At 34.2% G+C, this 14,926-nt stretch overlaps 1 protein-coding gene across 2 annotated transcripts in view; it reads left to right on the top strand.

The window, feature by feature from the left end:
• Positions 1 to 13,672, top strand: part of LOC111884462 (callose synthase 7) — a 26,774-nt gene extending 13,102 nt beyond the window's left edge. The window contains exons 6-41 of one of the 2 annotated variants that reach the window (XM_023880790.2): positions 1 to 120; positions 211 to 300; positions 402 to 493; positions 581 to 713; positions 806 to 940; positions 1,018 to 1,094; positions 2,930 to 3,017; positions 3,094 to 3,216; positions 3,302 to 3,419; positions 3,498 to 3,829; positions 3,917 to 3,969; positions 4,040 to 4,100; positions 4,175 to 4,256; positions 4,347 to 4,396; positions 4,478 to 4,564; positions 4,645 to 4,844; positions 4,926 to 5,007; positions 5,099 to 5,262; positions 5,347 to 5,470; positions 5,577 to 5,680; positions 5,748 to 5,850; positions 5,928 to 6,079; positions 6,173 to 6,282; positions 6,368 to 6,475; positions 6,552 to 6,620; positions 6,690 to 6,876; positions 6,964 to 7,075; positions 9,422 to 9,544; positions 9,625 to 9,749; positions 10,767 to 10,850; positions 10,934 to 11,046; positions 11,414 to 11,643; positions 11,724 to 12,521; positions 12,597 to 12,647; positions 12,747 to 12,929; positions 13,144 to 13,672. The exon at positions 1 to 120 is cut by the window's left edge and continues 3 nt beyond it. In XM_023880790.2, the coding sequence (XP_023736558.1) occupies positions 1 to 120; positions 211 to 300; positions 402 to 493; positions 581 to 713; positions 806 to 940; positions 1,018 to 1,094; positions 2,930 to 3,017; positions 3,094 to 3,216; positions 3,302 to 3,419; positions 3,498 to 3,829; positions 3,917 to 3,969; positions 4,040 to 4,100; positions 4,175 to 4,256; positions 4,347 to 4,396; positions 4,478 to 4,564; positions 4,645 to 4,844; positions 4,926 to 5,007; positions 5,099 to 5,262; positions 5,347 to 5,470; positions 5,577 to 5,680; positions 5,748 to 5,850; positions 5,928 to 6,079; positions 6,173 to 6,282; positions 6,368 to 6,475; positions 6,552 to 6,620; positions 6,690 to 6,876; positions 6,964 to 7,075; positions 9,422 to 9,544; positions 9,625 to 9,749; positions 10,767 to 10,850; positions 10,934 to 11,046; positions 11,414 to 11,643; positions 11,724 to 12,521; positions 12,597 to 12,647; positions 12,747 to 12,929; positions 13,144 to 13,389 (5,109 nt within the window). In that variant the 3' untranslated portion in view covers positions 13,390 to 13,672. The remainder of the gene's footprint in view (positions 121 to 210; positions 301 to 401; positions 494 to 580; positions 714 to 805; positions 941 to 1,017; positions 1,095 to 2,929; positions 3,018 to 3,093; positions 3,217 to 3,301; positions 3,420 to 3,497; positions 3,830 to 3,916; positions 3,970 to 4,039; positions 4,101 to 4,174; positions 4,257 to 4,346; positions 4,397 to 4,477; positions 4,565 to 4,644; positions 4,845 to 4,925; positions 5,008 to 5,098; positions 5,263 to 5,346; positions 5,471 to 5,576; positions 5,681 to 5,747; positions 5,851 to 5,927; positions 6,080 to 6,172; positions 6,283 to 6,367; positions 6,476 to 6,551; positions 6,621 to 6,689; positions 6,877 to 6,963; positions 7,076 to 9,421; positions 9,545 to 9,624; positions 9,750 to 10,766; positions 10,851 to 10,933; positions 11,047 to 11,413; positions 11,644 to 11,723; positions 12,522 to 12,596; positions 12,648 to 12,746; positions 12,930 to 13,143) is intronic. The other variant, XM_042900101.1, reaches the window with a different exon arrangement.
• The last annotated feature ends 1,254 nt before the right edge of the window (positions 13,673 to 14,926 follow it).

A 14,926-nucleotide genomic window follows, 5' to 3' on the forward strand; every position in this document is an offset into this window, starting at 1 on the left:
CAAGCAGCTGTTCGAGCAATTCGCATTGTAGATAACCTTCCATCTATTAGAAGGGTGGGTGACAGAGAAAAACCTATTGCTGATATTCTCGAGTGGTTATCATCAATTTTTGGTTTTCAGGTAACTTTTATTCATAAACCACTTTATTTAACTCTGCACGGATTGTTTACAAATATGACTGGTTTAAATTTTTGTTGTTCTGAAATAAAGAAAGGAAACGTTGCAAATCAAAGGGAACACTTGGTATTGTTACTTGCAAATATTGATACAAGGTCAAAGGGTGTTGAAGATTATGATCAGGTAAAACTCACACTTTTTCATTGTGTAATATTTGAACTGAACTTCGGTGCATGTGGTTGTGCCTAGAGATGAACTGAATACTAATGAGGAACTTTTTACAGTTGGATAGCCAAACGGTAAAGCATTTATTGGATAAAACTTTAAAGAACTATGTCTCGTGGTGCCATTATTTGCACTGTACATCAATCATTGAGTAAGTTATTAAAAAGGTGACGCAACATGTTTCTTGTTCTTTGAAGTGAAGATTTAATCTTTTTTGTTTGATTTATTGTTGTTCAAGTTCACTTAAGTGTCCACCTAGTGGTGATAGGCAACAATTATATCTTCTCTACATTGGACTCTATCTACTCGTCTGGGGTGAAGCTTCAAACGTGCGGTTCATGCCTGAATGTCTTTGTTATATTTTTCATAATGTATGTTATTATTTGGTTATATTTACAAGAATACATTTATCATTATGTTTATCTAGCTTTATGATGTGATCTTATTTCATTGAATAAAAAAGATGGCAAATGAAATGCATGGAATTTTATTTGGCAATGTTCAACCTATAAATGGAGGGACATATCAAGTAGTAGCAGTTGATGAGGAAGCATTTCTGCGTGAGGTCATCTCACCTATTTATGATGTTCTTCGTAAGGTAATAACATCATAAGTTGTGTTCCAGTTTGATAAAATCTACTTTTCTAATGGGACTTATTTTTTTATTGGTGGCAGGAAGCCATGAGAAATAAAGGTGGCAATGCAAGCCATGCTTCATGGAGAAACTATGATGATCTAAATGAATATTTTTGGTAACTCTTTATATTATAAAACCGCCATTCATGTTCAGGCTCAACCCTATCATTTTACAGGCTTGTGCAAAAACTTAAACTAAGGCCCCATAATAAATTTATGAAATATAATTAAGTAAATTCATTACCACTAAATTCAAAACATAAAGTTGATAACAATCATCTTGTAGAATCCCTATCTGAGCATCATATACATGCTCATATACAAGTCTCTACTCATTAAGACAAACCACTACAAACAACTTTCCAATTGCAATAGGAACAATCAACAATATTGTGCATGTTAGACCAAACTTCGATTTTTCTGTTGTGAATAAGAAACCAGACGTTCCCGTCAATGAAAATAGTTTTATCAATTATGTTCAAAAAATAATGAATCATGAATGATTCTTCATGTGTACGTTTGTGTACTAATTTCAATTGCTCAACACTATTCTTATCAAAAAGTTTTTTATCGGTTCCTAAATCAGAAGCTATAGCCAAAAAACAAATTTAAGCCTACTCGAAACCATGCTCTTGGTTTCATATAGGCCTGGCAATGGAGCGAGTTTTAACCCTGATCTGATCCAAACCTTTAACAATTATATGGGTTTGGAGCATAGTTTTTGATCCGTTTACCCGTTAACGACCCGTACCCGCTAACCCTTTTATTAAAAGGGTCGGGTATGGATCATCACCGATCCGCTCCGTTTATAACCCGCCCCATATAAATTTTAGAAATATAAATTTATATTTTATATTGCCTAAATTTGTATTTTACATTAAATTCCAATCAGAAGTCCAAAGAGAAAAGGCCAAAGACTAAATTGTTTTTATATAGGACTCGAGGACTCACCTTCTAGACTTACAGTCTTCTCGCAAGAGTCATGATTCCATTTCATTTATATTTCATCATGTAATCACCAATTTCATTTATAAATCAATAAGGTCATTTATCAACCGAAAGAAAGTTTGTAATTGTTATTCTCTATCAATGCAAGCAACGATCAAAAATCAATTGGAAGTAACTAAAATAATGATTTTAATTCCAATAGAAAGTCCTTGAGTACATAATGTGTTTTCTAAATCAAAACTTAGTTTTATTTAATAAATGTGATTTTATGATTTAAGTAAAATGTGTTTGATTATTCAATAAACTTACGGGTTACAGGGCGGGTTTGGATATCTGTTGATTCGGTGGATAAGGGTATGGGTTTGATAATCAAAAACCATGCGAGTAACGGAGCGGGTTTGGATCGGATTTTGAAATTTGTTAAAAGGGTTTGGATCAAGGTCGATTCGCTCCAAACCCGCCCCATTGCCAGATCTACTTATAGTTACCCCTTATCTATTTTCATTATTAGATCGTGCTTACAACTTTACCAACTTTATTCACATTCAATGTTACACCTTCTTTATGTCGCTCCCAATTAGATTAAATATTATCAAATTTATGGTATTATCTTTGAATGTATATTTTGCTACACTTGAACTGATTCTTTGTTATGATGATATTTTGGGTTTTTTATTAATATCCATTTTACCTGATTTTTCTTGACTCTTAATTCATCTCAAAAATTTAAACTTTAGCCATTTTCATATACTTAATTTGACTCTAAAGTCTAAATAAAATTTTAAAATTTGAGTTGGGTTTTTGAGCTTTAGTGGCATGGTGTAAATGTCTATGTATTGGACTCTAATTTCTAATGTATATTGATAATATATTTAACAAACCTATTTTTAGTAACATGAATACGATTAGTAACATCTAAATATACTTAATTAACATATTTTTATTATTATTATTATTATTCATGTTAACACTATTGACCAACCTTTAATTCTTTCTCTTGCAGGTCTAACAAATGCTTTAAGTTAGGCTGGCCAATGAATCGCAAATCTGACTTTTTTATTCACTCCGATGAGTCATCGCGCCATCATGTAGTATGTGTGCATTTATGCAACTTTAAAGCTAGCATTATTCACCAAATAAAAATGCTCAAATTTAAGTAATTTGCAGGGGCCCAATCAAGTAGTATCCGGAAAGAAGAAGAGTAAAACAAATTTTGTCGAAGTGCGTTCATTTTTGCACCTTTACAGGAGTTTTGATCGGATGTGGATTTTCCTCATATTGGTCTTGCAGGTAGGCATATAACAGAATCATGCAGTTAGTTGATGATTTCTTATTAGGCTGGTAGCATTTCAATCTTTTCATTTCGATTTCGTAGGCTATGATAATTGTTGCATGGCATGGAGATGGATCAATCTTCGGAATTTTAGATGAAGCTCTCCTTAAAAACATCTCCAGCATATTCATCACTTATGCCATACTTAACTTTATCCAAGGTACATACTTACTTCCTGCACATTCTTTCGTTACTTCTAGCTGTTGTCCTTTTTGTAATTTATGGTTTCTCTTTACAGTTAGTCTAGACATAATCCTTAGTTTCAACGCATGGAGGAGCTTAAAACCTACACAAATTCATCGCTATATTTTCAAATTTGTTGTAGCTGCTTTTTGGATGGTAATCTTGTCTGTTGGTTACTTAAGATCAGTTCCAAATCCAACAGGATTTGTGAAGTTTCTCAGTACTTTGGGAGGAAATTGGAGAGGGCAATTGCTTTATAACTATCTTGTAGCAATTTACTTGATCCCCAACATACTGGCTGCCTTTCTATATCTGCTTCCACCTATAAGGAGACACATGGAAAGTTCCAATTGGCGTATAGTCACTCTTATAATGTGGTGGGCACAGGCAAGTTCACTTACGTGTTGGTAGTTTGTATTGATGTTACATCTTACATGCTTCTTGTTTTATATTAAATACTGCGAATTTTAACAGCCAAAACTCTATGTTGGAAGAGGCATGCATGAGGGCATCTTTTCTCTTTTCAAGTAGGGATATAAAGTTTGATATTTGAATTTTTAAATTTCTTTTTTCTTACTTTGTTACTGTTGATCTTAGGTATACTCTATTTTGGATAGTGCTGCTAATAAGCAAGTTCGCATTCAGCTACTATGTGGAGGTAATCATGAAAATGCTTGTTATCATATGATTTCTATAGAAAGTTTATGCTTAAATTTGCAATTTTCATTGTAGATACTGCCACTGGTCAAGCCCACAAAGTTAATCATGAAAATGCATGTTAGCAGCCACGAGTGGCATGAGTTCTTTCCCAACAGTAAAATCTTAAAAATTATATACAAACTTTTCTAATTGTGATTCTTACTATATTATGATCTGATTACTTACTTATTTGAGCATTTTGTAGTGACCCACAATATTGGCGTCGTTATTTGTATCTGGGGTCCAACTATCATGGTGAGTGTTCTTGAAAATAATTACTTTTGTTATATGCCTCTATGAGGCCAATTAAACATATGTGATGTAATTTCATTTAAGGTCTATTTCATGGACACACAAATTTGGTACACGATATATGCTACTATTATTGGTGGAATCTACGGAGTCTTCAGGCATTTGGGTGAGGTTAGTACGAATATATCTTTAGTTTACTAAATTTTGAAATCCAACGATGACATCATCATTTTGTGATGTTTGATCCTTAGATAAGGACACTTGGCATGCTAAGGTCACGATTTGAATCGGTTCCTTTAGCTTTTGTTGAACGCCTTGTGCCTATGCAAAAAGATCCTAAAAGAGATCATGTGGAAGATGATCTATCTGTGAGAAAGAACATAGCAAAATTTTCACAGGTGTGGAACGAATTCATACTTTCAATGCGGATGGAAGACTTGATCAGCAACAGGTTCTAAACAGTTTGCTGTTATTAATAAATGGAATTAAACTGAAGCAGAATATTCTGTTGACATTCATTTTATTTTTGAAGTGAGAGAGATCTGCTTCTTGTACCTTATACTACAAGTGATGTTCCAGTTGTCCAGTGGCCACTATTCATGCTGGCTAGTAAGGTATAAATCCTCCATGCATTGGCTTGATGTCTTGTTGTTATTGTTTATCTGAAATTAAATGTAATCATGATTTTGACTTTTTCCACTTAAGATTCCCATTGCATTAGACATGGCTAAAGATTTTAAAGGAAAGGAAGATGCAGACCTGTTCAGGAAGATCAGCAGCGATGATTATATGCAGTCAGCAGTGATAGAATGCTACCAAACACTTAAGGAAATATTATTTAACCTTTTTGATGATGAACGCGATAAAAAGTAAGGCCTATACGATCTTGATTCTACTAAAAATTTATACTTACAAGTTAAAAAATCTTTTTCATTTTCTTTTTCTTTTTACAGAATCTTACAGAATATATGCCATGAAATAGAAACTAGCATTCACCAGGGAACGTTTTTGAATAAATTTTATATGAGCGAATTGCCTTTACTCAATGATAAGTTGGAGAGGTTATTGGATCGTCTGGTAAGGCATTTCTTTTAAATTGTGGGATATTATTCATTCTCATTGTTAATATATTCCTTACAATGTTTCTAATATTTTTCTGATTACTCCATTGGGTGTCTGCCAGCTAGAAGACAATGTTGGTGAAGCGAAACACACAGCCCAAATAGTCAATGTGTGTCAGGATATCATGGAGATTATCACAAAAGATGTTATGAAATATGAGCACGAGTAAGTTTTTTATTTTGGATGATAATTAAATATTCTCTTGTAAAATTCCTTTTGTGTGCTTTTGTAGGATACTTGAAAAACCTCGCGCTCATCATCGTGATAATGACAGAAAGGAAAGATTTGAGCAAATCAATGTCGGATTAACTCAAATGAAATCATGGAAGGAAAAGGTATCATCTGCCATCTGGGCACCCTCCCGATTTCGTTCGTTTTAGTCCTTTTTCTAATTTTCCATTTGTACCCCTAGGTGATGAGGCTTCGTTTGCTTTTGACTGTCAAGGAATCCGCATTTGATGTGCCTACAAATTTGGAAGCTCGTAGGCGTATCACCTTCTTTGTAAACTCCTTATATATTAGAATGCCTAATGCTCCAATTGTTCGTAACATGCTCTCCTTTAGGTCAGTACTTTTCCAACCATTCACTTATTTCACTCATGGATGCCCTACATCATTATCCTTAAGATTAGATTTTGTTGTTTGAGTAAACTTCAGTGTTTTGACTCCATACTACAAAGAAGATGTCCTCTATTCAAAAGAAGAGCTTCACAAAGAAAATGAAGATGGAATTTCTGTTTTGTTTTACCTCCAGAAGATATATCCAGGTGACTATTGATATTAGTTTTGACTGTTGTCCTCTTTATATAGAATCAAAAAACATTATTTTTTTGGTTGTATATGCAAAACCAGATGAATGGAATAATTTTGAAGAGCGGATTAATGGTATATATAGAGGGGATAAAACAGAAGCCATACGTCAATGGGCTTCTTATAGGGGGCAGACTCTTTCCAGAACAGGTTTTCTGTTTGCATGCTAGTTTAATTAAAATTTATATTTTATATATTTAGAAACTCATTCACAAAAATTTCTCAGTGAGAGGGATGATGTACTACAAGGAAGCTCTCGAACTTCAATGCTTCCTAGACTATGCAAAAGACGTTGGTTAGTGTGATTCGTTAAACTTTTTAAATGTCAGTATATTTTTTATATAATTTATATTTTTTTCCACAGAGATTTTTACTGGATTCCGAACATTTAACATGAATAAACATCACATGGATTTCAAAGAACGTGCAACTGCAATGGCTGATTTGAAGTTCACCTATGTCATCTCTTGCCAGATTTATGGTGCTCAAAAGAAATCAAGTGATGAGAGAGATCAAAGTTGTTATACTAACATCTTGAAGCTCATGCTAACGTAAGTGTATTTATATGGATCATGATCATACATTAATCAAAATTTTAAAAGTATATATTTTAATTAATTATATTTTGATCGGTTCAGATATCCTTCTTTACGAGTTGCTTATATAGATGAAAGAGAGGCTACCATCAATGGTAGATCTCAGAATGTTTACTACTCTGTTCTAGTCAAAGGCGAGGGTACTTTAGACCAGGTAACTATAAATTTATATATTGAAATCAGAGACTCATGAATGCTTACGTTTATCATCGTTCCTCTTCCCCCATTTGACAACCGTATCTCGCTCGGATGATTCTCTAAAACTCCCTTAACTCAACTCATGCCTTCGTGATTGGCTATGCTTGCTGAGCACTCGTCAATCCGAAGGAAAGCTCCTCCATAGTGCATTGGGTGCTTCCCACCAAGAGGGTTTTGCATGACCTTCTTGATCTAAAACAAGGTAAGGTACCAATATATAGAAATAGGGAAACCCTAATTCGACATATAGAAAACCTAATCCAAGAAAATACGGCTTGTTTGTTCAACGGGCGTACCTAGAGAAATATCACATATATACATTCTAACACTCCCTTTCGAGTTGGAGCATAGATGTTAATAATGTTCATCTTGTTACAGTTATTAGAAATTTTGCTCTAAAGTAATGCTTTAGTGAAGACATTAGCAAGCTAGCTCACTGTTAGAACATGAGATGTAATGATGGTTCCATTGTGAATCTTTTGGTGAGTGAAGTGACAATCAACTTCAACATGATTAGTCCTCATGAAAAATAATATTGTTTGCAACATGAATTGTTGTCTAGTTTTCACACCATAAGGTCATTGGTTTGGATTGAGGGTTCACCAAGTAGATTTCCTAACCATAGGTGATGATCATAGCCTTGGATTTAGATTCTACACTCAGTCGAGAAACAACATTTTGTTTATTACTCTTCCAAGAAACTAGATTTCCCCTTTCAAAAACACGGTATCATGTAGTGGACCATTGGTTTGTAGGGTCATCATCATAGTTGACATCTGTAAACCCTTCCATACCATGGTGACATGTCTTTGGTATAAAATACCTAAATGTAGTGCACGCTTCAAATATTTTAGAATGCAAGCGACATCCCAACGTGAGGTTCTTGGAGATAACACAAATTGGCTGACTATACCAATCGAGAACGCAATGTATGGTTACGTGATAGTCAAATAGTTCACTTTCCCATAACTTCTCTACATTTTTTTGGATTCTCACGGGGATCTTCATCATCTGTTGTTAGCTTCATATTTAATCTTGTTCCTACATCACACATTTGCTACCATAGAACTTGAACCCTACTATCTTAGGGATGGACGCATTTCTAGGTTGATATGTCGATAAAGATAGTAGTGGATCCGAAATTAATGTTGAAAGTTTACACATATGGTAGACATGAACAATTGGTCGCCTAACAAACTCTTGAGGTTGAGTGGAGACGGATAGGGTGGATGCCTTAGGTGGAGGTGGAACCGGTATGATATATACCAACAAGTCATCAGTGTCTTCTTGTTTGGTATGGCTAACACACAACCTTTAATCTTGTTCCTACATTACACATTTGCTACCATAGAACTTGAACCATCGTCCCCTTAAGGGATGGACGCATTTAAACATCTAATGTTGCTAGGCCAAGAGCCCTTTAGCCATCATTTTCCCTTGGATTTCATGATTCTAACACGTGAAAGAAGGGTAGATTTTCATGAAATGTAATATCCCAAGATACTATATATATATATATATATATATATATATATATATATATATATATATATATATATATATATATATTAAGTGTGGGAAACAAACATGTATACCCTTTTTGGAGTTAAGAGTAACTGAGAAAGACACGTTTTAAGGAATTTGGATCCAGCTTAGTTACATGTAGTTGGGTGTCACAAACAAAACAAGTATTATTAAAGATCTCCGATCATTGAGGAAAAAAATTTTGTAGGGAATAAGGTTGAGAGTTGAATTCCACCATCCAAACAACGGAGGAGGTTATACGAATGATGAGAAAACTGGAAGTGGAAATCGGATCTGCGAAAACGTTTTAGAGATAGCTGGTAAAAGAGTTTTAGCTACCTTGAGTAACGACAATTATTCGGTTGTACAACCCATTTTAGGTTGGAGTATCAACGTAAGCTGACTCATGTGGAAACGACACTCTCGAAATGGCCCTTCTCTTATTAGCAGATTTTATAGAATTGTACTCACAGAGTACAACCTTTAATGCATGTACTTACAGGGTACAATCCTCAATGTCGACTAACCTAGTTCTGATACAATGTAATAAGAGACTCATGAATACTTACATGTATCGTCTTGATCTGAAACTAGGGAAACGTACCCAGGATATAGATCTAGGGAAACCCTAATCCAGGAAAAGACGATCTTTGTGCTCAATGGGCCTAACTAAAGAAATATCACATATAAACATTCTAACATGCATAAAATAAAGGATTAAAGTTTACCTTTATGTATTCTTGTTAATAATTGTTATCATGGCATATTGGCATGATAGGAAATATATCGTATCAAGCTTCCAGGTCATCCTTCACAAATCGGTGAAGGAAGACCTGAAAACCAAAACCATGCGATTATTTTTACTCGTGGAGAAGCGCTGCAGACAATTGACATGAATCAGGTAATTTAGTACTTCACAAAAGTGTCCCTTTTTATTATCTTTCAGAAGCATTGTCAAATATCTTAATTATATATATACAGGACAATTACTTTGAGGAAGCATTCAAAATGAGAAATGTATTGGAGGAATTTAAATTTCATAAGGATCGACATGGCCAACATAGACCAACAATATTGGGGTTGAGAGAACATATCTTCACCGGAAGGTCAGTATAGTTTCATATTTACTTATTATAAAGATTGTGATATTAAACACATTCCCCACTTGCATCTCCGATATGTGTGTGTGTATATATATATATATATATATATATATATATATATATATATATATATATATATATATATATATATATATAGGGGCTAGATTAAAGTGTTTTTTATATTTATTGTGTGCTAGAATTCACCAACAGGAATTTAGTAAATTATATTATTATTTAATTAAATAATGATAGATATTAAATGGTTTCCATAATTGTATGTATATTAAATGATATCCATAATTATAATTTTCTCTTTATGGAAATTAATTAAATCCGTCATTAATGTTAGCAATAAGATTCTTTCAAAATGAATTTGTATCTAGGTTTTTATGTCAGTAATAACATTATTTCAGGACTCACTCACATAAAATGCAATAAAGTTATATGGAATATGAAGAATGAGGGTGTATTCTAGTAGAATATATACTCTCGTTCTCCTAAAATACACTTTTATTATTTTATATATGAATTCATTCCGAAACATTTGAACATATATATATATATATATATATATATATATATATATATATATATATATATATATATATATATATATATATATATATATATATATATATATATATATATATATATATATATATATATAGTATTTTATTATTACATTTTGGCTTATATATAGTTGTAGTAGGCCATTGTAACCCACAACTGAAACAAGGCACTTGCTGCCTTGTAATGCCTTTTCTTGGTTGTACTTTGGCTTTCTTTATCTCGTAAAAAGGCTTTTGATAACACCTTAATTTTTGTCCCATGTTACCATCTATTTTCATTTGCACATTTCCGGCCATTATAATCAATCATTCTCTATTGTTTTGAGCACTAAACTGCAACATACATATTGATCTTATAAGCCCCAACAAAGCCTTTTGAACTTGTGTTGGCCAAAACTTTTAGCGGATGGAAGGTTACATTAAATCTTTCACTCATTTAATTATTTTACAGTGTATCATCACTAGCTTGGTTCAATTCCAACCAGCAGACAAGTTTTGTGACAATTGGCCAAAGGATTTTAGCAGACCCTCTGAGGTATGATAATAAAAAATGAATATATGAAATATCAACTATCCTCTATGAATTCATTAATAGTTAGAATCTTTTATGCTTCACAGGGTGCGATTCCATTACGGTCACCCAGATATATTTGACAGGATCTTTCACATCACAAGGGGTGGCATAAGTAAAGCTTCAAGAACCATCAACTTGAGCGACGATATATTTTCAGGTAATTGAACTTTCTCATCATCCCAAAGATATTATGTTGTAGCACTGCTTCTACACAACAAAAGGCGTGTTCGGCACAGAGCATTTGAGAGCTTCTAGCTTATAGCGTTTGACAAAACGATCCGTTTTGAAGAGAAAGTCTTGTTTGGCACTACAAGCTTCTAGCGTTTAGTTTAAACAAAACACTCCAAATCCAAATGCTACTTCATGTAGCGTTTAACAAAATGCTACAAGCTACCTGCTACCCGCTACCAACTAATTTTTCTAAAAAGACCCAAAGACTTCAAAATAGTCTAAAACTAGTTCTAATGTCTTTAAAGTTATGTTCTGAACTGTCCTACGAATGTAATCTAGTTACATTTTTCCAGGTTATAATTCCACTCTGCGTGGAGGTTATGCCACACATCACGAATATATCCAAGTAGGAAAAGGTCGTGATGTTGGTATGAATCAGATATCCCTTTTCGAAGCTAAAGTTGCAAATGGAAATGGCGAACAGACACTTAGCCGTGATGTTTACCGACTTGGTCGCCGTTTTGATTTTTTGAGAATGTTATCATTCTACTACACCACAGTTGGTTTCTACTTTAGCAGCATGGTATAACAATATAACAATTACTTCTATTTACTTATAACTTTTACATTATTACATACATTAAATAACTTCTTTTGATCCAGGTTACTGTGCTTATTGTTTATGCATTTTTATACGGACATATATATATGGTTTTGAGTGGGTTGGAAGGGCAAATATTAGAAGATGAAAGTCTTAGTGGCAACAAAGTCCTAGAAGAAGCTTTAGTCATCCAATCTGTTTTTCAGCTCGGTTTACTTCTCATGCTTCCTATAGTTATGGAAATAAGTCTAGAAAGAGGATTTCGCACCGCATTACGCGACTTTATCATAATGCAACTCCAATTAGCCTCTGTGTTTTTCACTTTCCAGCTTGGAACAAAAGCACATTACTATGGAAGAACAATTCTACATGGAGGTTCAAAATATCGCGCCACGGGCCGTGGTTTGGTCGTCTTCCATGCAAAATTTGCAGATAATTACAGGTTGTATTCGCGTAGTCACTTTGTGAAAGGGCTGGAGTTGGCTATTCTGCTTATTATCTATCAGGCATATGGGAACTCATACCGAAGTTCAAATCTATACTTATTCATTACGTTCTCGATATGGTTCCTGGTTGCTTCATGGTTGTTAGCTCCTTTTGTGTTCAATCCTTTGGGAATTGACTGGCAGAAAACAGTGGAGGATTGGACGGATTGGAAAAGGTGGATAGGGAATCGTGGTGGGATTGGAATTTCACAAGATAAAAGTTGGGAATCATGGTGGGATGCAGAACAGCAGCATCTTAAGTACACAAACATAAGGGGAAGAATTCTTGAAATTATACTTGCGTGTCGGTTCTTCATTTATCAGTATGGACTTGTGTATCGTCTTAATATTGCAGGTGGCAGCACAAGTATACTGGTTTGTTTCCTTCTTCCCTGTTTATTTGTTTCGTATAGGGTGCAATTTGTTCTCATTAATCATTTTATTTGTCAGGTTTATGCGTTTTCATGGTTGGTCTTGATATCTGCTCTTCTGGAATTTAAGGTAAAAAACTAAATTGATCATCTATGATTGTATGGTAGGGCTAGAAAGACAATGCAACCCTTGAAAGCCTAATTGTATGTTGTATACTCTTTTTGTCAGTTGGTGTCAATGGCCAAACGGTTTGGCACAAATTTACAGCTCATGTTCAGGATCTTAAAGGCCTTTCTCTTCCTTGTCTTCCTTTCTCTCATGACGGTCTTATTTATTGTATGTGGCCTGACCATCAGTGACATATTTGTTGCCTTCCTTGCCTTTGTGCCAACTGGTTGGGCAATCATCTTGGTAAGTAACCCTTTGGATCATTGTACACTTGGGTGTTGTTTCTCTTTTTCTTAATGCAGAAAGAACGAACTACTAGAGAATGTCATGGAACTAGGACCTTCCCCAATAAGTCCTAACTTTTTACTATTTATCTCATTCCTTCCATTTCCCCTAAGTGTACTGTCATTATTTAAAATATTTTTATTGATAGTGTTTGTTTTGTGGAACTGTGAAGATTGGTCAAGCATGCAGGCCTTGTGTAAAATGCATAGGATTTTGGGACTCGATAATGGAGTTAGGGCGTGCATACGAATGCTTGATGGGATTGGTGATATTTATGCCAATTGTCATACTGTCATGGTTCCCTTTTGTATCAGAGTTCCAAACAAAGCTGCTTTTCAATCAAGCATTGAGAAGAGGTCTTCAGATTTCAATGATTCTTGCTGGTAAGAAGGACAAGGACAAGACTCAGCCAACTTGATACGTAAAATCAGTCGACACCTTGTTAACAAGTCAAAGGAAGTTTTGAATATAGAACATTTCAATCCAAGATTTCAATTCTGCATATGTTTTTATCTGTATGTATTCTTCAGATTCAAAAAAAATTAATGTTAATTGCAATTACAGTTTATACTAGTTATTTTTAAGAGATCCAATCTTGATGAACATTGTCTGAGATTACAGTCATACTTGTTGAAAAAAAATATATTAATTGATGACATTAAAGTTAGCTTCATCGGTTTATACAGATTTGTTCTAAACAAGTCTAGTGTTATTTAATGTTCTCTGAACCTAAATCTTAGATGAAGTTGTAATAATCATTTCTATGTTAAATCTTATTTTGATTATAACTATTTTATAATGGTTAATAACCAAGTTTTGGTTTGTTCACCTATTCACCTCAAAAAAATTGAGGTAGGTTTACCATTCAAGTTTTATGTTTGTTCAATTTATATGAAAAGAAGTAAAATAAAACTTGTTTGACCATTGACTTAACAATGATATGATAATATAATCACGAAATGATAATGACATGACAACATACGTGAAATAATTTTTGAGTGAATTATATAAGTTGTCCTTTGTGGTCTGCAAAAAATTATTGATTGTCCATATCCTAAAAGTTTAACCATCTCGTTCTCCCATTCTCCATCTCTGTGGTTCGGGATTTGCAACTCTTGTTCTTAGTCGATTTAAAATGATCGATTAGCCCTCATCTTTATTTGTATTTCTTTTATTACTAATATATTTTAATAATTAATATAAATATATAAATGGTCCTACTCTTCCTTCCCCTCCGCCCCTCCATCTCCCTCACCCTCTCCCTCTCCTCAGGACATGAGCCTTCTTCTCCTGTTGTCTTCTCCGACGGTCATCACCCATCACTGATGAGAGCATCATTGTTGACTCCATGGGACTAGAGAGATTTGTTGTTTGATTGCTTCCCAACTCTTCTCCTCAATGTCTCCCAGTACCACTCCAAATCTCTCTGCCAATGCCTACAAATTCAATTTTAAAGATAATAGTATAACACTCAAATTCAACTTTGCATGGAGGGGGGGTAATCATTTCATCCACCATGTGCCCACCATGTGCCCGTTTGGCAATGCTTGCGAGGAGAACGAGATACACATTTTCAAGAAATGTTCCACAGCTAAGGAGATTCATGGGCTCCTAATCATTGGGTGGAATGATCTTCCTATCTTGAACAACTCATTTGATGCCTTCCTGGGGATACACTCTACCTATAGTGTGGTCAGCAGGTCTCAAGATATTCTTGAATCAATTTCAAGGGCGCTACTATGGACCATATGGGCAAACAGGAACATTATGCTCTTTAATAGCAAGATGAATAGATTGTCTACTCTAGCTTATGAGGTCAAGATTTTGAGTTTTTTAGGGCTTAAAAGTAGAGCTAACTGGGGTAAGGATTTTTTATGGGACTCTTGGGTTAACAACCCTCTATAATTTACAATGTAATTCCCGCTCCTTGCAGTTCAATTTACAAAAATCTAGCT

The sequence above is a fragment of the Lactuca sativa genome, chromosome 3, assembly GCF_002870075.4.
Source record: "Lactuca sativa cultivar Salinas chromosome 3, Lsat_Salinas_v11, whole genome shotgun sequence".
Classification (NCBI taxonomy): Eukaryota; Viridiplantae; Streptophyta; class Magnoliopsida; order Asterales; family Asteraceae; genus Lactuca; species Lactuca sativa.